At 39.2% G+C, this 27,703-nt stretch overlaps 1 protein-coding gene across 1 annotated transcript in view; it reads right to left on the reverse strand.

The window, feature by feature from the left end:
* Positions 1–2,355: 2,355 nt before the first annotated feature.
* The window catches only part of CCDC168 (coiled-coil domain containing 168), a 30,124-nt gene continuing 4,776 nt past the window's right edge, over positions 2,356–27,703 (reverse strand). Inside the window, exon 4 of the mRNA XM_032246177.1 lies at positions 2,356–22,459. Coding sequence (XP_032102068.1) covers positions 2,440–22,459 — 20,020 coding nt within the window. The 3' untranslated portion in view covers positions 2,356–2,439. The remainder of the gene's footprint in view (positions 22,460–27,703) is intronic.

The following is a 27,703-nucleotide window of genomic DNA, read 5'->3' on the forward strand; positions in this document are numbered from 1 at the left end:
CTCTGACCTGACATTGTGAGTTTTGCAAGTCAAGACAGTGCTTTGCAGCAAAAGAAACTCTCAGCAGAGTAAACAAACAACCTACAGAAAGAGAAAATATTTGCAAATCATGCATCCAACAAAGGATTAATATCCAGAATTTATAAGGAATCTAAATGAACCTAGAAGAAAAAAACAACTCTATTAAAAAGTGGGCAAAGGACATGAACAGACACTTCTCAAAAGGAGACATATAAGCAACAAACAAACACAAAAAATGCTCAACATCAGTAATCGTCAGAGAAATGCACAAGGAGATACTATCTCACACCAGTCAGAATGGCTATAACAAGAAATCAAAAAATAACAGATGTTGGCGAGGTTGTAGAAAAAAAGGAACACTTATACACTGTTAGTGGGGATGCCAATTAGTTCAGCCACTATGAGAAGCAGTTTGAAGATCTCTCAAAGAACCAAAACTAGAACTACCATTTGACCCCAGCAATCCCATTCCTGGGTGTATACCCGAAGAGAAATCAATCATTCTTCCAAAAAGACATGCACTTGTATGTTTATCATAGCACTATTCACAATGGCAGAAATGAAATCAATATAGCTGTCCATTAACAGTAGATTGGATGAAGAAAAATGTGGTGATATACACCATGGAATACTGTGCAGCCATAAAAAAAAGAACAAAATCGTGTCCTTTGTAGTAATGAGATGCAGATGGAAGCAGTTATCCTAATTAACCAATGGATAAACAGGCAACCAAATATCACATGTTGTCATTGATACGTGGGAGCTAAATATTGGGTTCACTTGAATGTGAGGATGGGAACAATAGACACCGGGGACTCCAAAAGAAAGAAGGGAGGGAGGGAGGGAGGAAGTGGGGAAGGGCTGAAAACCTTCCTATTGAGTACTATGTTCACTATCTGGGTGATGGGATCAATAGAAGCCCAAACTTTAGCACCACGCAATATACTCTTGTAAAAAACCTTCACGTATACACCCTGAATCTAAAATAAAAACAGAAATTTAAAAACATTGTGCTTTGTTAATTCAGGTTTGGGATAAAATGCACCAACAATCCCAGTTACTTGGCTTGGGCCCAGGAGTTCAAGACCAGACTGGGCAACATAACGAGACTTAGTCTCAGAAAGATAGTTTAAAAAATGATAAATGCTTGAGGTGACAGATACCCTAATTACCCTGATTTCATCATTATACATTATATACTGGTATCAAAATATCATACAGGCCCCATAAATATGTATAGCCATTATGTATTAATAATAATTAAAATTTAAAACATTTTTAAAGATTGTGCTTTATTAATTTGTGTTAGGTTCAGTACCCAGAACAAGGCATGGTATCTGGTAGACTTTGAATTTGTTGCTTAGAATATGGAAAATAATAAATTGATGTTATCCACATAAGCAGAAATACTATAAAAGCTGAAGAAGCTTAAGCTTCAGGGTCCCAAAGATTTGTAAACGTAAGATAGGTTTGCTGCAATTCGTTTAAAATATTATTTATTTCTACTTTCTTACCCTCCATCACATCTGACTTCAAGTCAGTGAGGTTGGATAGGTTACAAATATTTTGGGGATTAGATTTAGGGGAAGTTGAGTTAGGATACATTTAGACTGGGCATAGCGGTCTATATATTTAAGTGATTGACATTCACTTTGATATATATTTCTATCAAAGTGTAGGAATAGCTTCCAGGAATCCTTCTGCCCACTTTAAAGGACACATCCTAGGTGGTGACAAAAAGGTGCAAAGTCAGGGGCTACATCCTAACATGAAAGCCTCCTACAGTGCCCAGGACCAAAGGACCGGGCAAAGAGAGGAGAAACAGAGCTTGAAATGTACAGTGTGAGAGGCTGGCAGGCAGAAAAGGCTTCTTTTCATCAGGCATGTACAATTATAAGCGGGTAAATCTTTCTCTACAACACCTAGTCAAAAAGGTGTTCCCTTCTGACAAGAATATACTCAAAAGAGCGGAGCATGCCCTATTCATTTACTATTCTTCCTTTTTTGATGGGAATTGCATGACATAGGGTTTGCCAGAGTTTTGTGTTTGTGCAGTATAAACCCATACTGATACCACAAACAGCAAGGACATCTGCGGGTGAAGTCACACATTTTACTCATCTCAACCTATTGGTTTGCACCTTATCATATCTGATGTATCCATTTCTGATGAAGTCTGGTGGTTCCTGATGAAATGGTACGCAAAATTGCCAGGGTCAGCAATTTTGTGCCCGAACTTTCTCAATCGTTAAAGATAAATAACAAATTTCAATCAGTCACTAGAAGATTGGATTACTTTCTATCTTTATATGAAAACACTTCACGAGGAAACCATTGGACGTTCTATGATTTTATTTTTCACAGAATATCACAACAGCCACCAGCTGTCCACTTCAGAGGAGTTTAGCTATGGTAATGTCAGCTGTGATAAACTGAACTAAGGGACCCCGAAAGCGACCCCAGCAACTTTTTGGAGGAACTCCATATATTCCAAGAACTTGAAATCTTTGCCACTAGGGGAACTCTGAAGTTTCTTTTCCTTAAGGTTTCAGGGGGAATAGTCCAGCAGATGGTTTTGGGTATGACCTCCAGTGAGTCTGCTGGTACACACGCAAAAAAAAAGGGTCGGTTTTGTTTTCTTTCAGAATCGAAGTTGATATCATCACGATGAGGTTTTGATGTTGATTTATGTTTGCTTTGGAAACAAACCAATCGTTCTGACTCATAATCATGCACTGTCTTCTTTCTGGCCCATTTCTCTTTACTGTGTGTACAACTGTAATCGTGGTCCCAGTGACTGTTTTTCTTCTTAAATAAATCAAATCTGGCCTTTTTTCTTTCTTTTCTTTCTGGGTGCATGTGAGACTTGTCTTGGTTTTTTGCAAGATGCAATTTAATATTTGACTCTGTTAAAGAAGCTAAAGAATAACTTGTTCTGCTCCTGGTAGTCCATGAAAGTTTCTCTTCACTGAGTGATACACCAGATGACCTAGACTGAATTTCCATAGTATTTAATGAACGATGACACAACCAGTCAGGAGATTTCATTTTGGAAGATGATCTATATTTCCTGGTTTCGTGGGACTTATAAGAAGGCGTTGTAATAAATAAGGTTTGCTTTCTGTACCCTCTAGTACAATGCGAACCTGAATCGTCACTGTAAAATGATTTCAAATCACTTGTGATTTTGTAGGGATTTTCCAAAGGCATGCCTGTCTGTAATTCAAATAGAATGTTTTGTGATTCCCGATTTAAATAAGAGTTGGCTTCCAGAAACATGCATTCCTCACTCTCACTTACTTCAAGATCTGGACATTTGTCCAACTCAGCTGGACTCTCAATATTTGTCTGAATATCAATAAAATCTTTCGAAATCTGAGTTTCATGTGAATCAGCTGAACCAATAGCATTGCTCTGAGTCCTTAAATCGATCGATTTATATGTATTTGTTTCTTGAAACCATACATGATATTGTTTGTCTTTTTCTGGAGTCACGTGGAATTCTGAATGTGAAAGAACTTGAGAATCTTTCTTCCTCGGGCTGTGCAGATCACGGTCAGATTCACACACGAGGGTTGGCTCTGGGAATTTCCTGATAAGCGATGAGTTTTCATGGGGACTTTGCCTTTTGAAAGAAATATGTTGCTCCAACAGTTCTGTATCAATGGGAAGACTCCCACTTTCTCCACCAGCATCTACTTTTTGACACATTCCAACTGTGTTTAACTTATTATGTTTGGGGAGTACATTTGGCTTAGGGAATGTACTTCCAACAGGAGGCCCCAGGAGAAAACGAAGGTATTTGTATTGTAAATCAAGATCTATTTGATGGAGAGATTTTTCCTCAAAAAGTAACAAAATTCTGTTTTGTCTTTTTGGTCTTGTGATACCAGAATGGACACAGTTAGAGAGAGGTTTCTTTCTCTCCTGAGCACTGGTCATTGCATGAGATTCTCTTACAATTCCGGGAAAGGCTTTCATGTGTATCTCCAATGTTTTCACAGAAAAGTGCATGAGGAGTTTGGCTTTTTCTTTTGCTGAGTGGTTTTGGAGGGTATGAGGCAATAGCATCTCACTAGCAGAAGTCACTGAAGATGTTCCACTTTCTAGTTTATGAATACTCTGTAGCTTTGTGGTCTCCACACTGTCACTTGAAACATCAACAGTCAGCGTCTTCACATTGCTGGTAGGAGGTGAATTATTTTGGTATTTGTGTTTTGAGTTAGGTTCTATGGTATCAATCCCTTCTAGAGACATAAAGCTCATTGTTTTATGTCTCGAATAGAACTTCCAGCTGTTATCGTTTGAAAGAGTCCCTTTTGGATAAAAGTTGAACATGCGTAAAGATTTTTTTGCCATCTCTGGCATCAGATTCAGTTGTATTTCAAATGCTTTTGACTCTAAATGATTAGTAAGCTTATTTTTTTCTTTGGGAGTAAACTGTTCTAAAAGGGGTTTGTGCTGCATTTTGGGATATTTTGCTGTTGATGTTGTATGTGAACCCTCTGGAAAAGGTACTAACTTCAAGTCATCAGGCTTGTAGGCTTGTATGTTATCCAGTTTATCAGAAGAAACTTTGTCTTGGAGCATATTTTTAACATGGGATTCAGAGATATCTTTGGTTGCTTCACAAATAGGAAGTAAATGTTCTGCATTTGTACTGTCTGCAACTATTTTGACTTCATTACTTTTAACTTGAGGTGGTATGGGCACAGTTCCTGGGAAAGCATTTTGTTGCTGAACATTTTGTGTGGTCATATCCCACAGTGGTTCACTCTGATCCCTTTGCTTGGGTAACTTTGGCTCTTCAAGCATAGATGGACACTCTGTGGGGGTCAGAATGCATTTGGGAATCATTTCTTCTTGCTCGATGATATGCAAGTCTGGTTTTTTAATGACCCTTGAGACATCGTTCCCTAAGACAACCCATCCTTTTGTTTGCGACTTTAAGTATTTTTTATTCATTTCACTTCTGAGGTTTGCTTCTGATTTGACATTAGGAAGTTTCTGCATTTGTTGTTTAGCTGCTACAAAGGGCTGGGGATCTTGTGGAGCTGTGCTTGTAAAATTCCGCTTCCCTTTTACAATTGTTAAACTGTCTCTCTTAAAAATGTCACGAGTGTTTGGTGATTTTTCCTGGAATTTAGAAAGGCAGATTCCCTTTTCTCTTTCTAGGTTTGTCTTAGAGTCAGGGTGAGGTGAACTCATCATGGAAATAGAAATGCTTCTGATAAATACTCCTGAGATATCTTTACTCCACAAAACTATGTTCTTTAACTTAACATCAGACTCTAATTTCTTTCTATTGCTTGGTGTACCACGCCCTGTGATATTAAGCATCTGTGGAATTGGGTGTTTCTGGATTTTCATGGTTAAATATTTGGTGCTCAATTCTCTTTCCAGATCTGTTATTGTTAATCTGCCTTTTTGGTCTTTACGTTTGGAAGAAAGAGGAACATAGGAATAAAAAGAATCCAGGATATTTCTTTGAAACAATTTTTGTAGTTGAGTGTTTTGTTTTGCGTTAGATGCCTCTAGTTCATTTTTCTGTTTTTGCACGATTAGGCGGCTCTTCTCCCCATGAGTGATGACCTGCGTCTTCACTTGAGATTCTTCTGCCTTTAGAGATGGAAGGTGCAGGTGTGCACTATGGCTTGTGTCCATTCTTACTTTCTCCTTCTCCAGATTGGCAGTCCCGCCCTTATGCAACTCCGTTTTATCTTCTTCCAGATGTAAAGCTCTGTTTGTGCCTATTTTTAATTTCCCTTCTTTCTGATTCACAGCACTACCATGGTCCACTTCTGATTGTTTCTGCTCTACATTTACATTGGTGTTTGTGTCTGTTTGATCTTTTTCTTTCAGATCCCCTGATTGAAGTGGAAAAGTCCAGGGAGGATATAGGGACTTGGGAAGCAATTCCAGAAAACATTCCTCTTGTTCTGAAATGAGCAATGCCTGCTCCTTTCCCCCTCTTGCAGTGTCAATCTCTGTCACATCTATATGTGTCCCTGGTAGTATCTGGAGTATCTGTAGGCTGGGCTGCGCTGTTGTTTTCTGGTCCACATCTGTTTCCGATGGTGTCTTCTCCCTTCCACATCGAAGTGGAAACTTAAGAGAAAGGAGAGTGTTCGGCCTGGTCTTGTGCCCATGTTCCAACTGTCGCATCACTTGCTTTTTCATGCCAATATCTTGTTCTTCTATATTTTGTGGGGCATTCCAATTGGTGACGATATCTATTTTTTTGAGTGATCCCTTTGTCTGTGGTGCTAACACCTTGGGAGAAAATCTTTTGCTGATTTTATCATTACTTTGTACATCTTCCCCTGGCTTATCAAATGTGCATGAACCTGCAAGTTCTGGAGATACTTTCAATGAAGTTTCTTGCTGGTGAGCATGTCTCTCTGAAATAGAAAATCCTTTTGAACTTGCAAGGGTGCCAAGAGTGATGTGTAGTTCCTTAGATATTTTCCTTAGCAGTGAAACTGAAACCTCGGGACTGATTTTATGGTTTAAGTTGTCCATTATTTCAGTTTCTTCCTCCCGACCACACATTTTAGTTGCATCCATTGTGGGATAGGAAAGAAACGCAGTAAAAGTTTCTGTTTTGTATTTTTCTGGCTGAGCCTTTTTCTTTGTAAAGAGCCATTCCAGCCTTTTTCCGCTTCTTCTGGTACCAAACCCTGTGAAATAAACGTCCTGATCCTGTGAATTTAAAACTAACTGACTCAAATATTCTCTTGACCTGACTGGTGAAGGTTCCTTCCTTTGCTGAACGCCGATCTTGAAGTTTGAGGTCCACTGTGGCTCTGCCTCTGGGTGAGGCACGTACTGTCCTGCTTGCTTAACAATGTTTTTGTCATCGCCTTCAACTGAGTCTCTCTTTGTTATTTTCTGGATATTTGAGGGTACCCGGAGATTTCGCTGTGGACCAGACGGTCCTTCGATTCCTGGTGTGTCTTTGTCTATTTTGTTCCCTGAATCCACATAAAGAGGAGGCACCGATGGTACAGAAAGAAAAGTCCGTGGCAGAATCACACATGCTTTGTCTTTATCTTTGTGTACTTTTTTCTCCAGTTTGTTAATATTCAACACTAATTCCTTTGCATTAAGGATATGTGAAATTGGTGAACTCCTTGACTCTTGGCCGCGTATCCTGACCCTCATCTCTATTGTATTCACTTCATGCCTGTTTTCTTTCTGTGACCTATATGCTTTTCCTTTTCTTACATCACCACTCCTTGCCTCTGCAGCTGCTGTTTTCTCTGTATCTGGTAACACTGAAGGCATTAGTGGAAGTAAACAGGATGTCTTACCTCCAAGCCTTTCTTCATCCGCTTGCGTAGCTCTCTCCAGTTTAAGGTTAGGTGGTAAAAGTTTGGAAGCATACTTCTTTCTTTGAATCATACCTGGTGGTTTATCTTGACCTTCATCTTCCTTTTGTCCTTGCCCTCTGATGTTCACATGTAGTTCTGTTCTGTGGAGCATACAGGAACGAGGAGACTTCTTTGACTTCAAAGTTATGTCTGTGCCTCTCGTATCTATTTCCCTTTCTTCTTTTTGAGGGATATGTTGCTTTTCATTTTTAACATCTTTCGAGTTATCATCAACAATTGATTCTCTACGTACAGTCTCCCCCATGTGTGATATTCTCTGCAGAATAGAGCTTTTAAGTCTGAGAATTTCATTGTCTAAGTGTGTTTCTTTATCCAATTCCAGTTGAGACAGAGTTGGCCATGAAGTAGATTTGGTCAGAACCACACCTGGTTCACCTTCACATTCCTGTATTTTCTCTTCCTGATGTTTGGGGAATATTATGATGTTTACTATTTGCACTTCATCCTCTTCCTTGTTCTGTGACACGTGTTTTCCTTTTTGTAGATGGATTAAAACATCACCAGCAACTGGCCTTATGTCTATGCCTCCCTCAGTATCTGGTGATTCCTGAAGCTTTACTAGGGGAAAAGAGGGTCTTATTAATATCGGTTTGCTTTCCTCTTGAAACTCAGTCCTCATGTTAAAGTGAAGTGGGGAGGATCTAGAAGGACTCTTAGACCACATGACACGTGGCCCACTTTTAACTTTCTGAACCTTTTCCTCCTCTTGTTCTCTAGTTTTCCACTGAAGATCACTTAAACTGTGTGTATGTAAGACAGGTGATTTCTTTGCCTTCAAATACATTTTGTTGGGATCCACTACACTGGTGGTATCTGCTACTTCTCCTCTGTCCTTCTCTTCTTTCTGTAGCAAGTGTACTTTTAATTGTTTTACATCATTTGAAAGTTCTTCATGGATTGTTTCTGGACATGCTATTCTCCCTGCATCTGATGATTCCTGGAACCATGACTGTGGGAGAGACACATTTTTTTCTGAAGCTGATGATACAGGAATCTTCAGTTGTGAAGGAGAGAATCCATGGTGAGAGGCAGAAGGCATGAACGGATGAGTTTTTGTCAGAATCACATGAGAACGTCCTGTCCTTTCCTGCTTCTGTCCTGCTTTCTCTTTCATGCCCCACTGTGGCTCCTTTCTCTTGCTCGGAGGACTGTGCTCAGTGATGCTGAACACTTGTGCACGTGCTGATGTCTTTGCCTCGAAGATGGCATCATTGGGGTGTATTACACCATGCATGGATGCTGTTTGTACTCTGCATTCTTTCTGTGGGAGAGGATGTTTCCCCTCCTTTACAAGGCTCTCTATTGGCTTTGTAGGTGCTGTTTGCCCTGAAGGCAATGATGCCTGGAGCTCAAGATGTGGCTTACAGCTTCTTCTTATTCCTGGTTCGCCTTCTTCTTTTATTGAGTCTAACTCAAGGAAAGTTGAAGAAGTGACAAAAGGACAAGTTTTGCTCAGAAGCACGACTATTTCCACCTCACCTTCCTGTGCCTTTTCCTCTTGTTGACTGATGTTCACTTGCAGTTCCTTTGCTTTTAGCATACGGGAAATGGGTGATTTCTCCGCCTTCATAATGATGTACTTGGGATGCATTACAGTTTTCTCAGAAGTATTTGCCTTATCCTTTTGTATCTGGGCCGCGTATTTTGTTCTTTGTGAATCACCTGCAATATAATTCAAAGATGACGTTGTATATTTTAATTTCTCTGTATCTGATGATTCTGTGTCCCATGACGGTGGAGGAAAGGCTCTTGTTACTCCTTGTTTCTCTTTTGTGCCTTCTGTTCCTTTATCTAATTCACGGTGAGGTAGAGATGCTGTTGTCAGAACCTCTTCTAGTTCACTCTTTCTTTCCTTTACTTGTCTCAGTTTTTCTTTTATGTTTGTTGGTACTTCTCCAGTTTTTGAGCCACCACTGCCAGGAATACTGAGTGTATGTGGAAGTGTTAATTGCTCTGCCTCAAAAATTGTGCCTTCAGGTTGCCTTACAGGATCCATACTTACCGTCTTTTCTCCATCTGCTTCTTCCTGTAGCTTGTATACTTGTAATGTTTTTACATCATTTGAGCTATCCTCCCCAAATGACCTTGTGTGAGCTGTTTTCCCTACATCAAATGATTTCCGGTGCCTTAACTGCGAAGTAGCAGATTTTATTATTCCTTGTAATTCTTCCTCTCCTTCTATTCTTGTGTTCAATTTATAACGAGTTAGAGAGGACTCGGAAGGCAGATATAGGAAAAGAACTGCTTCCTTCTCACTCTTGTGCCCATCCGTTTTCCAATGCTCTATGCCTACTCCATCTGCTTGCTGTTGCTCTTCCACTTCGTGATGTATTTTCCCTTGCTGTTTGTCTCCTCTATCAGCTCTTCCCTGTCCTGCTCCTTTTCCATCTTCTTTCCCTTGCTCCTCACCTTCTCTGTCTTCTTTCCCTTGCTCCTGAGCATCTTGATCCATTTGCTTTGGCTCTTTAGGATTCAATGGTAGGTCCTGTGAAAGGGCCTTCTTTCCTTTTAGACCTTTGTCTTCTGGATGCCTTATGTCTTTCTTAGCTGATATTCTGACTTCACTCTCTTCTTTCTGTTGCGTATCATCTTTTGCTTTTTGTACTTCAGTTGTGAGATTATTCTCATTGGCCACTCCATCTGCTTTTTTCCCTGCCTCTGTTGATTTTTGGTGTGATAGTTCTGGAAGATAGTTTCTCGTTACTTCAGTTACATACTCTGCTTTTTCTATTCTTGTATCCAATTGCAAATGAGAAGAAGGGATAGAAGTGCTGGCATTCATCAGAAGCACACTTGATTCACCTTTAATATTTTCTATCTTTTTCTCTTGCTCTTTGATATCCAACTGAATTCCCTGTGAAATTGATAATTTCCTTTTCTTCAAAGGTAAATTTTTTTCCATTTTTAGCCTCTCCTGTTCTTTTTCCAATATATGTTCTAGGGTCTTTTTTACACTGTTTGAGATATTATCAGAAATATACTTTTCATATGCTATTTTCTCTATATCTGATGACTCTTGGAGATTTGGCTGTGAAAAAGAGGATCTCATTTTCATTCCCATGGCTTCCTCTCCTTTTATTGCGTCCATTTTAGAGTGAGGTAGAACAGAAATGGAAGCAAAAGGTTTGCTCCAAATCTCAACTTGTTTATTTTCCTGAATCTCTTCCCCTTTCTCTTTGATGTTTAATTCTTGGAACACTGAAGCCTGCTTCACCTCCAGAGCTATTCTTTTGGAGTGCATAATTTTTTCCAAAGCCTTTTCCACTCTGTCTTTGTCGTTCTGCGGTATATGTTTTGCTTTTCCGATACTGCTTCGAATATCACCAACTGGCTGCTCACATTTTTCCACTGTGTCTGATAATTCCTGGAATGTGGAGGATGGAAGACAGAATCTTGTTATTTCTCTTATGTATACCTCTTTTATTCTAGGATTCCATTGCAAGTGAGGTGAAGAAAGAATAGAAGCACAGAGTTTATTCTGAACTATGTCTAGATTACTTTTATCTTCCCACATCATTTTCTCTAGTTTTTTACTGCTCCGCTGTGGTTCTTTTCCATGCAGTAAGTGTTTAAAAGGTGATTTCTTTCCTTTCAAAGTGATACATATGAGGCCCATTATATCTTTCACATCTACTATATTTTCTCTATCTTCCTTATTTTTCTGTGGCAAACATTTCAATTTTATTACATTACTTAAACTCTCTCTATTAATTGACTCTGCAAATGATACTCTTCTGATGTTCGATGATGCCTGGAGCTTTAGTGGTGGAAGGCAGTCCTTTGGAATTCCTGACATCTCTTTACCTGCTTTTGTTCTTGAATTTGAATTACTATGTGATAGAGATGGTAAAGAAGTACACAAGTTTGTCAGTTTCATACCTGATTTACCTTTACCTTCTTGCATCTTGCCCTCTTGTTTCATAACATCCAACAGCAAAGGAAATTCCTTTATACTGAGTGTATGTAACAGTGATGATTTACTTGGCTTCAAAATGATATTAGGGCTTTTTATTCTTTTCATATCCATTGCTTTGACTCTATCTTTCTTCTCTCCCTGTGATCTATGTTGTTTTGTCCTTTTTACATTATTTGAGACCACCCCATCAGTTGTCTCTTTATTCAATTTGAAGTGAGGTAAAGAAAGAATGGACTCATATATTTTTGCTGCAACCAAATCTAGTTCACTCATTCTATGTTTCACATTGATCATTTTCTCTGTCACGTTCCACTGCATTTCTAGTCTGTCACTTGGGGCACCACAGTCACTGGTATTGAGTATATGTGAAAATACCGATTTCTTCAATTTTGGAGGTCTTCTTTTGTGGTATATCACACCTTTCCTAATAACTTGTTTTATGCTATCCTTCTGTCCCTTACTTTCTGGCAAAATAGGCATGGATACAGAAAGAGGATGTAATATTACAGGCAGACATACTTCTTTTTGCACCTTTTGATTTGCCTTATGTGATTCTATTTTCTTCCCAAATCTCAACTTGGGTGAGCTGTTATTTGATATTAAATCAAAGACCTGTACCCCCTCTGATGATTTCATTCCTTTTGGAAATAAGAGACTTGGATATTTCATAGTTTTATGGTATGATCCTAAAGGCAGCATTGTATCTTGATTATTCATCTGCCTTGGAGTAACGAAGGGCACAATCCCTTCTAGTCCATCCTTAGTTTCGGTACTTATTTGATCTTCAGAAAACAAGTCTAGTCCTGGAGTCCGGCTTGATACATTACCTCCTTCTGATATTGCTTCCTTTTCCTGAGGCATTAAATGTTGCAGGACATAGGGATGCTTTTGAGGGTAAGATATATGCTCCCAAAAGTTCTCATGGGAAATTGGTGGGCACTGCCATTTTTGGCCTGTTTTGAGTAAGGCTTGTCCTTTTTTACTGTTTTGAGTATATCCAACTATAACATCCATTTGTTTTACTGCTTCTCTAGCCTGTGAAGTTAAATGGTCATAATGCAGAATATTCATAGCATCTAATTTCTCTTCTTGCATTGAGGCATTGAATCGATGTAGATCTGTTTTGGAGTGAGGTGCAGACTTTGGAAGAGCCTCATATGTACATTTTTCTTCCTGTTCTGACTGTCCTGTAAAAAGCAAGCCAATTTCTTTTGTATTTGAAATGTGGCACCCTGAACTATCTGCTTTCTTTACCTTTGATGACTTAATCTCATGTATGTCCATTAGAGAGTGAGAAACAGATGCTGGAAAAGCCTTGTGTGTACTTTCTTGTGGATGTTCTTTTCTTCCTTTAATATTCAAATGTATTCCCTCTGAACATGGAGGTTGATCCACCGGAATGCCTACTTTGTGTGATGCCTTCTCTATCATTGGGCTTAAAACTTTTGAACTCATTATTTCTTCTGCTGAGCCTTCTTTCTTGGGATTTTCAATACGAAGTTGATGCAACGTGCAAGGGAAAATGGATTCCAGAATAGTCTCTTTATTCTGATAACAGTTACTTAGTTGCTTTGCCTTCAATTTTTTTGAAAAGTCCATTTTCTGTCTATTTGATTTTAATGTAATGTTAGTTAATTTTGATTGCTCTCTTTCCCAAGGATTTTCATTGAAACTTTCAGAGATGCTAACATTTTCTTTCCTTGTTTTCTCTGTCTGTTTTAAGTGAAGAGGGTCCTTATTGGGAAAAGATACAGAATCCAGAATACTTTCAGGAACATAATCTGGATTCACCTGTCCTTCCTGCACCGTAGGCACTTCGTGCTGATCCTCTGGATTTGTACAAAAAAAATTCTGTCCTTTAGAACCTACTAAGATATCCGTTTCCATTAATCCTTCTCTTCCCAATACATGTGGAATATTTTTTCTGTTAATGTACACATCTTCTTCCTCAGCTATCTTTCCTGTGTTTTCCAAATGAAGAGGTTCCATAATGGGGCAGGCCATCAACTCCAGGTTTGTCATAGAAATATCTTCTTGTTTCAGCAATTCTTGCTCCTGGCAAATCTGTTGAGAAGTATCCAACTCTGTAAAAAGTATATTCTGTCCTTTTGAGTTTGGCGGAATATCTAGTCCCTTTGATCCTTCGCTATCCCATGGAACTGGAACTGAAACTGAATGTTTGGCCATGCCTATATCTTTTTCCTTTGCTCTTTGTGCAACGGGAAATTCAAGTTCTCCATCTTTTCTAATTCTTGGGGCGTCAAAACTACTGTAATGAATATGTTGTGAACTAATTCTTAACGGTTCAATACAGTATTGGGATGTGTCTTCTAAAATGCTTTGGTGCTTTTGTTCCTTTTCTCTAATATCTTGTTCCTGTTTGCTAAGAATGCCGGACATGTCAGTACACCCTGACAATGACCTTTGCATTTCTTTTAGTGGTTTCTCCAGCTTTAACTGTGGAAGAATGCATGCCCTGTCTTTTGGCTTGTTTTTCTCCATTTTTACTTCTGTAAGCTTTTTAATGCTAGACACAAAGTATCCAGAGTCATAAACAGCCTTTAGAACTCGATGTACTGCATTTTTATTCAGCCGGAATGCCTTCTGCTGCTGGATGTTACCTCTGGTTTCCTTTTGATTGCCTGCAGTACCATATTCAAGCAGCTGGGAAACTGGTATTTTCTTTGCCTTCAATTTTACCTGTTTGGTATGCAGAGTACTTTCCACATTTGCTGTCTTTGCCTTATCTTTATGTCTTATGATTGTAGGACAAATAGATGCGTAGGGATTAGGTGAACTCCAGGTAGTGCCTGAGACACACGGCTCTTGCTGTTTCTTTTGCAGGGCAAGTGTCTTGGGATCTGCTCTTGTTTTCCAGTCTTCAGTTTTAAATTCTTTCTTGCTTTCATTTTGAAGTAGATGTATCTTAGGGAAAACAACGGACTCTGGGTTAAACTCTTCTGCAACATTTATCTTTGCTTCTTGATCCGTTAAATCAACTTCTGTTTTCTGGGGAGTGATGTTCTTAGAACACACTGTACTGACTAAGGGTGCTTCTGTTTTGAAAGGACCAGGGTCCCTCATTTGGTCTGTTCCAAACTCAGATGGCTGGATGTACTGTGGAGCTGTTCGAAAACAAACCTGTTGTCCATACCCTTCTTTCTCCCTAACTTTTGCTTTGTTTAGGGCATTTCTTGTTTCAGAAGATTGTTCATCTATACCCCAGGTACCAGCTGATTGCTCCATTTTTATGTGTAGTAGACTAGGTATAGGAACACGTGTAGATTTTAGCTTTATTGCAGCTTCATTTCTCTCTACTTCTGTCTTCTGGGCTTTCAACTTCTGTTTCTCTTCCTTATGAATGGTTAGAACAGCATGACCTGCAGTATCAAATGATTGTGGAACTGCTGACTGCTTTGCCTGCAAAGGTCTACCTTCAGGACTTGACCTGTCAGCTGTTTGAAGGCTGTCATTCTGTCTTTTCATTTCTTCTGAAGCAGGCAAATGCCTGCCAACAGAACCTGGGACAATTCCTGCCAGATTACAGAATGCTTTTTCTTTTAAAACAGAATAGCCAATGTTCTCTTTACCATATTTATTTGATATGGCATCATCTGTTGGCTCACTCAATTCTGCACAGTTATCTGATTTCTCCTTCCTTGGGAGCCCAACTTTGAGACTTCCTTTTCCATTTTTGTTTTTTTCCATTTTTACATTTTTTTCTACATTCCCTTTGTAAATCTGACTTTTTGAGAAAAAAATTTCTCCCAAAAGCACATCTTCTGATTTGCCAGGATGAGGATCCTTTGTAAGATATGTATTTGCCATGAAGTTTTCTGCGTAGAATGGACCCATTTCTGTAAGATGTTCTTGCTTCTCTTCCCCACTTTCTCTATCATGTAGTTTTGCTCCCTTTAACAAGTTGGAAGTTCCTCTCTTGTCAATGGAATCAGAATACCTTGTTATCACTTCAGCTGGTGACTCTATTTGTGTTGGGTGTGTATGACTTAACCCTGATATTCTCATGTCTATCTCTGTTTGGAATCTGCTTGGCTTTTTAATGTTAGTGGTATCTGGAGTGAAGAATATGGTATTTGGAAATGCATCAGCCACATTTCCACCTTGCCACGTTGCTTTCAGTTTGGTTTTTAAATTGGATTCCAGCTTCTTCCTATATTTTGCAGTAAACTGTCTATTGATTTTATGTATCTGTGAAATTGGTGGCTTCTTTTTCTTCAGAGTTAAACATTTGTGATTCAATATAATTTTCCTTTCTGATAACTGTACTGTGTTTATCTGGTTTTTAGAGTCAGATAAAACATGCATGAAGAAATCTAAAGAACCCAAGAAAGTTGCAGCTAAGTTTTCCTGTACTTTTTCCTTTTCCTCTGTAATATGACCATGATTTTCTTGGAGTGTTCTGTTGGATAGAGTTTTTAAATAGGATTTAAGTTTCTTCCTATGTTTTGTGGCAGATTGCTTATTGATTTTATGTATCTGTGAAACTAATGACTTCTTTTCCTTCATAGGTAAATATTTGGAATTCAATATAATTTCTTTTTCTGATAAGTGAACTGTGTTCATCTGGTTTTTAGGGTTAGATAAAACAGGCATGAGGAAATCTAAAGGACCCAAGAAAGTTTCAGCTACGTTTTCTTGTACCTCTTCCTTTTCACCTGCAATAAGACCATCCAGATTTTGTCGGCGTGTTCTGTTAGACAGAATGCCCCTCACTGCTGTATTGAATAAGAGTTTATCAATCACTGCTTTGGATGGTAGACTCTTCGCATATTCAGTGGCACTGAGTAATGCCTCTCCTATACTTGTGTACCATTGCCTCCCTTTCATCCTGTACTTAAAGTGGTGTTGCTTTTTCTTTCCATGGTTTTCTGTAGGATATCTTATGATCTTAAACAACCGTGAAATTGGTAGTTGCTTTGCCTTCAAAGTTACACGTTTGGGACTCATTATACTTTTCTTGCCCATAAACTCTAACGTATAGCTCCGGCTTTCATATTCAGATGACACAAGGCTGGAGAAATCTAAAGGTTTTAAGACTGTTCTTAAGTTTTTTTGATTCCATGCAGTTTTCTCAGAAATAGAACTATTCCATTTCCTTCTAGGATTTTCATCCAAAGGAGTATCAAATGGTATTGAACTAATCTCTGATTTCCCTGTTTTGGGAAATGAAGTCTTTGGACCTACCATACATTTTATTCCTTCTTGCATATGAGGACTTTGTTTCATCATGTACCTAGAAATAGGCTCTAAAATCGTTTCTCTAAAGTGTGTTTCTTGCTTTGTTTTTTGCAGTATATGAGACAAATTCCAAGAACTTCTGTCTTCTGGACTTTTCAGTTCAGATCCTAATTTGCAAGGGTCAGGATCTTTCATTTGATGTGCACTGAAACTGAGGTGTTGACTATGGCATGGAACTGAGTCTGACAACATTTTCTGAATATTTTTATCTCCCCTTTCATGTTGTACATTCATGTTGATTGCAACGTTAGATCCGCTTTCCATATCAGTCAAATTGGCCTTCTCTGCCTCCCCACCATGTGGCGATATCTGTAACTCCAGGACGGTTGCTCGTAGATCTCTATGAAACTCAACCTTTTCCCCTTTACCTGAATCGTGCTGTTCCCCCCTACATTTCCTGTCAGTTGGCACACCATGTTTTATTGCACCAATTAGAACTTCACCATTTAGTGAGTCCTCTGATTTTAGAGGAAGGTTTGCGTTTACTGTACATATTGTGCCATTTTGGGTCTGGAGGCATTTGTTTGTCTCCACCCCTTGTATTGGTTCTGCAGAATGAAGTTGTTGTGGGACATCTTGCTTGGTAACAAACAGAATTTTCCTACTTCCTTGGTTTTCTAATTTGTGAAAGTCGAGATCCTCCCTCTGACCTGAACGGAATATGAAATGTTGCACGTGTTGTGGAATTACTTTTAACAATGCCTCCTGTTTCCTTTCTTCTTGCTCTTCATCTTGAAGACAGGTTTCTTTAATGTTATCTGAAGTAATACTGTCTTCATTTGGAGATGTATCTTGCTTTACTCGAGTACAACCGAGTCTTTCTTCTCTAAGTGTGTCTTTTTCTGTCTCCACCTTGCCATACGTGTTAATGTCAGGTGTCATAGTCAGGAAAGCATATGTTTTATCTGCCCCCTTTTTGCCTTGATGCACTTCTTTCATTTTGGTTGTCAAGTTACAGCTCAGTTCTTTTCTGTGGTTTGGACCAGCACTAGCCTTGATATTGAGCATGTATGAAATTGATGGCTTCTTTGCCTTCATAATTCCACATTTGGGATTCACTAAAGTTTTCATGTCTGAAAATTGTTTTAAGTTTCTCTTCCTTTTAGGTGTAGATAAAGCAGACATGCAGGAATCAAAAATCACTGTTTCCTTCTTTTCACTCCCACCAGCCTGTTCCTTCTGATGGCTAGAATCAGATGAGATACCACCTTCTCTTGCATAAGATATGATTTCATCAACCTTTGCTTCCCCAGACTTTAGAGGTGAAAACCTAACATAACTCTCTACCTTTTCAAATTGAAATTGATCTAGTGTAGGACCTGAAGTAGACTCCAAAATAGTTTGTGTAAAATGTGTTTGTGGTTGTACCTGGATATTTGCATTTCCTGGTTGGTTCCGTCCGTCATCTGATTTGACAAGCTCATGATCCCTCTGATGTGCATTGAGTATGAAGCCATGGCTATTCTCTGGAGCCTGCAAAGCTTTGGGAGGTGGAATCTTAGGACCCACAAGGGCTATTATGTCATTTTTGGTTTTGTTGGCTTTTTGTACTTCTTCAGCTTCTAAAGGACCCATTTGGAGACTAGTCTTTAAAGTAGTTTGTTTAAAATCTGTTTGGTGCTGCAAACTTTTTCCATTAACACATTGCTCCAGTGTTAAATAATTCAGTGCTGGGTGTGATTCAAGATGGATTTCCTTCATTTGACAGGCATCAGACCCCAGGTGCTGGCTAAGCTGTGGCGCTGCTTCTAATGAAGCTTTTTGTTCCTCTTCCTCTCGGTCTTGAGATTTTTCCTCTCTGTCATGGAATACACTACTCTTAGCAAAGACATCAGTGTATGTCTTATCTGCTGGTTCTCCTTGCTTTAATTGAGACACAGAGAGACAGAAATCTCTCTGCAATCTGCTATGCATTGGAGAGCAAAGGGCATTTGGATATTCAGGCACCAATCCTTTAGCTTGGTTTATCTTTTTAAACTTAAAGTCTAACTCCGATTTCTTTCTGTGGCTTGTGACACTGACTGTCTCTGAGACTGATGGCTTCACATCCTTTGCATTTACGCATTTGGACTTCACTGTACTTGTCGTGAGTGCAAATGTTACCCTCTTTTTCATCGCTTTAGAAGAAGACAAAACAGGTGTGCAGCAATTGAAAGTCTCTGGCGAAGCTGCTGGTAAATCTTTTGGTATTTCTGTCTTTTTTCTTGCAAAACAGTAACCCATTTCTCTTGTATCACTTCCATTACTTGGAACATCACTTTCTCTTGTTTGGTTTAAAAAGTGTCCAATCAGTGATTTTCCTGATATTGGAGGAGGCATCTCTGAATCTGCAGTGCATTTGCAGTCTGTTTTTGTTGTTTGACTGCTCTTCACATTCTCAACATGAGATGATTGCATTATGGGAGAGACAACAGACTCCATAGTAGTTTCTGTGAATGGGATTGGCTGATGCATTTCTTTCTCTGTTTTAATCTCCTTCGCTAGATGTGCATCAAGTCCAAGGCTCCAGCTATCATGTAGGGCTACTTTTGGTAGAGTTTCTTTGATGCGTTTTACTTCATCTTGCAATTTAGCTTCTAGTGCGTTTTGGGATTCATTTCCCTTATTAATGAAAGCTGGACACTTTTCTTCCCTTCCAATTTGGGATTCCTCTTGGACTACCTTGATATAACTGTGATTCTCTGCATTTAATCCGCTGTGCATTCTAGTATTAGGCAAAATAGACAGGTGAGGGTTAATAACATTCAGAAGCACACCTGCCACAATTTTATCTTGCAGTATCTGTTTAATTATGATTTCAAAATTGCCTCCCATTTTTTTCCTGTGGTTTGGAGTACCGTATATATTGATGTAAGGCATCAGTGAGATTGCTGGCTTCTTTACTTTCATAATTACGTATTTGACACTGAGTACATTTTTTGTTTCTGATAATGTTTTTTTAATTTTCTGCCTTTTAAGATGTGATAAAGTAAGCAAGTGGATATCGAAACACCCCAGGGCAACTGCAGGTAAATCTCTTTTTATGTCTTCCTTTTCTTCTACAGTATGACCATCCATTGTCTTTCGGAGGTTTCCACCAAATGGAACACTATACTCTGTTGTTTCAACTGCAAGTTCACCAACTGCCAAGTTCTCTGGCATTGTAAGTGGATTCTTTGGATCTGCAGCACTCTTTCTGTCTGTAGGTCTATCTGTGCTTTGCTTCACCTTCTCAACTTGAAATGGATCCATCATGGGGCATGGACTAGTCTCCAAAATTGTTTGTGTAGAAAGAGTTTGTGGTTGTACCTCTTGCTCTTTGTTTGGGGCTTTACTACTTCCTGAACTGATCTGTTCCATTTCAAATTTGATGTATTTGGGCCTTTGCTTTAGATGCATGCTGAATCTGAAGTCTTGTGGCAGCTCTGAATTTGCTTCTTTCTCCTCTTCCTTTCTATCACATTGTTGTGACTTTTTAAAGGTAGAGCTCTTATCAATGTATTCTGCATTCTGTGTTTCCTTCTCATCTGGTAATTTCTCATGCTTTGACACTGAGTGACTGACCCTTATTCTTCTTAATGTGTCTGCCTTTGCTTTCAATCTGCTATCTATTTCTGTATCAGATAGTTCAGAAATGGTAGTGCAAGCGGCACTGTGAAATGCATCAGACATTTCTTTATCTTGATGCATGTTTGTTACGTTATTTCTAGCGTTGCATTCTAGTGCCTCACTTTCACTTAGGTCATCTGTAACATTAAGCATCAGTGGTTCATTTTCCTTCAGATTTACACTTTCTGTACTCACTTGAATTTTTACGGCTTTTAATTCTTCACTGCTTTTATGCATATTGCTTCCCAGGGAAATTAGCAAATGGACATTTGACAACTCCAGAACAAGTTGCAAAAAATCTTGTTGTTTCTGTGTATTTTCCCTTGGAAAGCACCTTTGCATTTTTGGTGTACTAGTTGGTAAATCCTCTCCATTTGAAAGTTGACGATGGGAATTCTCTGAACTTTGCAGGACCTCCTGTATTTTCATTCTATTGTTCGTTTCCATTTTGGGAGAGGAAATGAGTTTCTGCATAGGTTTTGATATAGCATCTTCTAAAGATGTCTTGTGCTTCAGAATATGAAGATCAAATGGTTTTCTACTATTTGGAGCATGCAATTCTGTAATAGCAATTTCCTTTGCTTGTGTAACTGGGTCTTTAAGAGATTCCTTACTCTTCCCATTTGTTTCTACTAGTAAACAAGGTGCTTTTAGTTGATCGGTGTTGACCATGAAGGATTTTTCTAGCTGAGGTAACATTTTTGGTGAAATATTTTTTAGTCCTTTATTTTCTTTGTCATACTCCTTTTCTTTTTTAGTAGCACCCAAGATTCTTGTCTTCTCAGCAGCACCTGTATAATTGATTTTCTCTGTAGCTGGTGACTTATTTTTCTTCTGCAGAAAATGTCCACATTTTATTAAACCTGGCATGAATTTCACTAGTTGTTTTCTGGAATAATTTTTAATATAAGGCAGAATAAGCTTGGAAACAGAAATAAGATGCAAAGCTACATCTGATATATCTTTCCTTTCATGTAATTCTTTCTTGTCAGTGTTATTCTTGCATCCTAACTCATTCCTATTTTTTAAAGTGTGACATGCTGTGATTTGAAATACTTGTGAAGTTGGTGGTTTTTTGGCTTTTAGAGATGGAATGTTAAGACTGAGTTTGTTTTTACTGTCTGGTGTTTTTCTTCTATTTTTCTGCCCTTTAATGGTAGATGAAAGAGGCACTGAGCTATATACAGAATCTTTGTTGAATTCTGATGAAACAATTTGTTGCTGGCCTTCTGGTTTTACAGTCCTTAGGTGTGGAATATCTTCAGCAACTAAATTTGGATTCAGAGTTAAAACTAGAAATCCAGCATTCTTAAAAATAATATCTTGCCTCTTAGTTGAATATTTAATCTTGTTTGAATTTATCAACCAAACAGAATGTTGGTCCTCACCGAAGTGTTCATCAGACCCCAGGCTCTTGACTGAATATTGTGCCTCAACAACTGATGGAACTTCAACAAAATGTTGGTTCCTCTCCAAATCTTGGGACTGAAATGAATCTTGTGCCCTGCTACAAAATGGCTTCGTCATCACATCTTGAGGCTGGGCAAAGCCGCTGGCCTTGATATCAGGCTGGCTGTTGATTAATTCTTGGTTATGATTTATACTAGTAAATTGGACTTCATAAAGACCTTGATTCTGAATAGTATTTTGTCCTGGAAAAGAATCCTGTGCTTGGACAGAAATAACCATTCCAACATAAGGTTGATTCTGATTCAAGGACTGTTGAGATCTTGAGCACTGATAAGTAGTTTTACTCTCTAACTTAGCTTTTGGTTTTGAAGGAATTTGATTTCTCACATTTTCTTCCAGAAGTCTAACTTGATCTCTAGAAAGAAATAAATGGGCAGGAGGGCAAGGTGCCACATCTAAGTCTTCATTTTCTACAGTGAATCTAGAAGCTGAAAAGCTAAGATCAGAAGAAAATTCTGAATTTTTGTTTTTGTTGGTTTTCATCATTGAAAATAATTTCTTGGAGGAAAATTGTATTGTTTCATATTCATGTTGTATTGTTTCATATTCATTGTATTGTTTCATATTCATTGGATGCTCTGTATGGCTTAGACACATTTTCTCTACTTCTGAATTAAACAATGACAAAGATGAGCTGATTCCATTTGAAGATGGCATATGACTTTCACTAGAGTGACTTACTTGATCTTCACTTTCACTAGTACCTGACCATATTATTTCATGTGATAATAAAATTCTATCTTCAAAGTCACATTCCTTTTCTTCAGATGTAAGTAATGAAGTAACTCTTTTTTCTGAAAAGGTGCCAACCCTGAAATATAAGAAAACAGTGTGCAAATGAATCCTAGGATATATTTCATATAAGAATTACCTTCCAGATTCAAGAAAATGCCACATAGTATATGCAAAGAGATTAGTATAGAGACAAATTGGAAAACAATTATCCACATTACAAAACAATTCATTACCTAGTTCTTTTTACTTAATAAACTAATCAACTGAAAAATTGCAGTAAATCAATTACATATATCAGAGAATATACCTCAGCATCTCTGAAAGTCTATTTTTGAAAGGAGTGGGTCAAAGTTGCTGGATTAAGATTATATTATTTCACAAGGAATACCTTTTCTGTTCTCTACATGAAAGTATTCACAAAAAGAAAACATTCTTATGGGAATGTAACAGAGGAACACCAATAGTATAAACTAGCTGTCTATAGATAAAGCCAGATTATCTTAACAGTTCTTTGGGATCAACAGAAAAGTCTACATTTTAGGGAAACATGTCTCAGTACAACGTTGGGCTGGAGTAATGATAATGGATGATGTGAACTTGCCAACATCCATGCACCTCAAATGATTAGTCTTAGTCTAAGTCCAACAGCATCAGCATCATCTGGTGTGATGGTTAATTTTATTTGTCAATTTGGCTGGGCAATGATGCCCAGATATAAGACCAAATACTATTCTGGATGTTTCTCTGAGGTGTTTTGGATGAGATTAACATTTACATCAGTGAACTATGAGAAACGCAGATTGTTTTTCCTAAGGTCGGTGGGCATGACCCAATTAGTTAAAGGCCTGGATAGAACAAAAGACTGACACCTCAACCCCCTGACATACTCCAACAAGAGGAAATTCTGCCAGCAGACAGCCTTTTGACTTAACCTGCAGGCTTTAGATTTGCCAGTCACCATAATTGCTTGAGACAATTCTTCAAAATAAATGTCTTACTCTCTCTATGTATGTATGTGTGTGTATATATATACACATATTCTATTGGTTCTGTTTCTCTGGAGAACCCTGACAAGACGCCTGGAAACTTATTTGAAGTGCATATTCTTTGGTCCCATCCAAGCCCTGTGGAATCTGAAGTTTTGGAAGTGGGGTCCAGAAATCTGAGCTTTAATAAGCTCTCCGGCTGATTCTGCTATACGATGAATTTCAATAGTCACTGTTTGATGGATCAGCAAGCCTAAAATCAAAAACTGAAATGCATATAAACTAGGTCAGATAATTCTAGTAGCTATTTGTTTGGGGAGCACAGATTATCTCATACTTACTGTAAGTGTGACTTTACTTTTAAATAACTCAATCAAAGTAGTGAAGGCAGTATATGAAATCCATCATGATCTACCCAACCGTGAAAATTATTTGTGCTGAATGATTACTTAGAGAACTGAGAAATAAAAATGAAATGCTAAGTCCCACAATTGACTGAATGGACCCCCACTTGGCCAAGGGGACCCCAAAGAAACCTTGAAAATTGAATTCCTGACCATGACAGGATGGGAGGTCGAACAGGACTTATTCTGCCGCCTTCCTCCCTCAATGTCATTAGGCTTTCTTTCCTAAGGGTAAACACAACAGCCCTTTGGAAAGCCTTGCTCCACCCTTGATATCAACCAATGATCTGATGCTGCCTCTCAGTTTCGCTTTCAACAAAACAACCAGCTAGCATTCCTTCCTGATAAGAGACCCCCAACCACAGAGTGGTTCTGGCCAGTCTAGGGAGGATGTGCAGTGGGGATTTTCATGTCCCCTGCTTCACCTTTTGATGTCAGAGGGCCAAAAACTCCACCCTCAGACAATGCCAAAGCTGCCATTTTTTGAACATGAGCTCCATGGAGAGAAATGAAGCTCAATTGCTATTGTGGACATTTCTCCTTTCATAAATATTCATGACTCTTCTTCCTCCTATGGACTGTGAGCATTATCCACCTCATTCAGCATGATTTCCTGTCTTATTCTTCGTGCCCTCCAATGGTCTGTTTCTGGCTTCTGACAGGAGGCTATGCTTCCCAGTCTGTCATAAAGGATACCCTGCAGGCTGCAATCCTTTATGAACACCACCGTTCTTTCCAAACGTATGAACACCATCATTCTTCAGCTGATACAATGAAATCTCATTAATCTGGATTTGGATAATTAAAATTTGGGGTATTTTAGGCCACATTAATGATTATGTTTTTTCACATATAACACAAAAATATTAGGTAAATATTTAAAATATGTTAGTTTTCAAGTTCTCTCAATTTTTAGAGCACTTATTAACCTCTAATATATAGGCTATTTTATGGGCTGAATTGTGTTTCTCTAAAATTCATATGTGGAAGTTCTAACCCCAGTACCTCAGAATGTGACCATATTTGTAGACGTGGCCTTTAAATAGATTATTAAAGTTAAATGAGATCATATGGGTGGGCCTTAATCCATATTTGGAGATAAGGCCATCAAAAGGTGATTAAGTTAACTGATGTGTTTATTTAGAGTTGGGCTCTAATCCAACATGAGTGGTGCCCTTGTAAGAAGAGGAAATTTGGACACAGAGACACCAGGGACATGTACATACAGAGAAAAGAGCATGTGATGCACATGTATATTTATTGCAGCACTATTTACAATGGCAAAGACTTGGAACCAATGGAAATGCCCATCAATGATAGACTGGGTAAAGAAAACGTGGCACATATACACCATGGAATACTATGCAGCCATAAAAAAATGAGTTCATGTCCTTTGCAGGGACATGGATGAAGCTGGAAGTCATCATTCTCAGCAAACTAACACAGGAACAGAAAACCAAACACTCCATGTTCTCACTCATAAGTGGGAGCTGAAAAATGAGAACACATGGACACAGGGAGGGGAACATCATACACTGGGTCCTGTTGGGAGGTGGGGGCGAGAGGAGGGAGAGCCTTAGGACAAATACCTAATGCATGAGGAGCTTAAAATCTAGATGATGGGTTGATAGGTACAGCAAACCGCCATGGCACGTGTGTACCTCTGTAACAGACCTGCACATTCTGCACATGAATCCCAGAACTTAAAGTAAAATAAAAAAAGAAGAGAAAAGAGCATGTGAGGACACAGCAAGAAAGTGGCCATCTGCAAGTCAAGGAGAGACACCTCAGGAGAAACCAAGCCTTTCAGCCTCCAGAACCATGAGAAAACACATTTCTTTTTTTTAATGCCACCTAATTTTTGGTACTTTGTTGATGGCAGCCCCAGCAATCTAATATAGGCTGTATACACATCTTCGTTATCTACCCATTACTTTTAGTGTGTGATCTTTGGTAGTAAGGTCTGTTCTTCAACGAAGACATGATGTCTACTCTCCCACATCTATTCTACCTCAGATTATTAGGCTCAGTAGAACATTGTAATCCCATTTCTAAGTGATTAGTTTAGGAATGGGCATGATCTAATCCTAACATAAGAAAACGCTGAAGCAGGTCGGGTGGGGTGGCTCACGCCTGTAATCCCAGGACTTTGGGAGGCCAAAGCAAGTGGATCACTTGAGGTCAGGAGTTTGAAACCAGCCTGGCCAACATGGTGAAACCCCAACTCTACTAAAAATACAAAACTTAGCCGGATGTGGTGGCGTGCACCTGTAGTCCCAGCTCAGGCAGTCCTGTAGTCCCAAGTCCGGAGGCAGAGGCTGAGGCAGGACAGTCACTTGAACCCAGGCGGTGGAGGTTGCAGTGAACTGAGGTTGTGCCATTGCACTCCAGCCTGGGCAACAGAACGAGACTCCATATCCAAAAAAAAAAAAAAATCCCTGCAGCAAACCAATTTGCAAAATCTAAAAAGCCAGTGAGGCAAACTCACTGAGACTATGCCTGGTCCGCACAGTTTTCTCTAGTTTCTCATATCACCTCCCGACATATAATTTATTTATTATGTTGTTGTTTATTGTCTGACCCTCTCTCACCCTCACACAATGTTTTGTTTACTGCTGAGTCTCAAAGACCTGCAGCAACACCTGATGCAGAGTAGGCAATCAGCAAGTATTTGCCAAATGGCTATCTCCACCTCCAGGCCTCTGATTACTAACAACAAACTGACCCAACTCTTTCCTCAGTTTCGATGAGGAGAAAAAAATCACTGGGGTCTGTTGGGGGGAAATAGGGGATGGACAGCGTGGGGAGGGGAGTTGGGGAAAGATAGCATGGGGAGAAGTGCTAGATGTGGGTGATGGGGAGGAAGGCAGCAGATCACACTGCCACGTGTGTGCCTATGCAACAATCTTGCATGTTCTTCACATGTACCCCAAAACCTAAAATGCAATAAAATTAAAGAAAAAAAAATCCCTTATGTACAGACCACTCACAGATGTGGCTGATTTTAGTGAAGACTTGGAGGCAGACGCAGGATAGAGTTGATTACAGCCATGCAAAGGGCTCCCATTTAAACATTAGGTATGTCTCCCCATTTGTGAAATGTCCTTTGGTTTCTCCCGACCAAGGAATTTTAACTGGTTTTTGAGATTAAAAAAAAAAAAAAACTCCCCAGTCTCCTAGGAAAAGAGGGACAGTTCTAGAGCCATGGTAACCAGTACCAGAACTGGTTGTCAATCAGCCAATGGCAATCCTGTAGTCACAGTAACAAATAAACACCAAGTCTGCTTTTAAACTGTTTATGATAACTCTCTTCAGGAAATGCACTTCTGAAACCAACCAGTCAGTGACAAGTTTAAGCTTCAAAAGTCAGGTAGTTGCTGGCAGACTCTCACTAAAGCATGCACCTATGGGTAAGGCCAACCCTAAAACAAACCATTTCCCCAAATCTGATAGAAGGCCAGCCATTTGCTTTGCTTGCTGAGACTATGCCTGGCCAGCTCGGCTCCCCGGATTTCAGATACTGAGTGGTGGTCTCATCCTTTATGCCACTCAGTCCTGAGCCTCACACCACTACACTGGCACCTCCCTCTGTTCCGCTCCCCTCTTCCCCTCAGCTACCCCTTCCTCCTTTGTCCATTTCATAAGCAAGATAAAATCCATCTCTAATGTAGTACACTTTAGCTATTCTGATGCTTAGGCTTCGGCCAATATAGCCTTCTATTTCAAAATAATGTATTTAGATGTTGCCCCACTATTTACAATAGCAAAGACATGGAACAGGCCGGGCGCGGTGGCTCAAGCCTGTAATCCCAGCACTTTGGGAGGCCGAGGCGGGTGGATCACGAGGTCAAGAGATCGAGACCATCCTGGTCAACATGGTGAAACCCTGTCTCTACTAAAAATACAAACATTAGCTGGGCATGGTGGTGC

This window comes from Sapajus apella, unplaced genomic scaffold (assembly GCF_009761245.1).
Source record: "Sapajus apella isolate SASKATOON/1434 unplaced genomic scaffold, GSC_monkey_1.0 scaffold60, whole genome shotgun sequence".
NCBI lineage: Eukaryota > Metazoa > Chordata > Mammalia > Primates > Cebidae > Sapajus > Sapajus apella.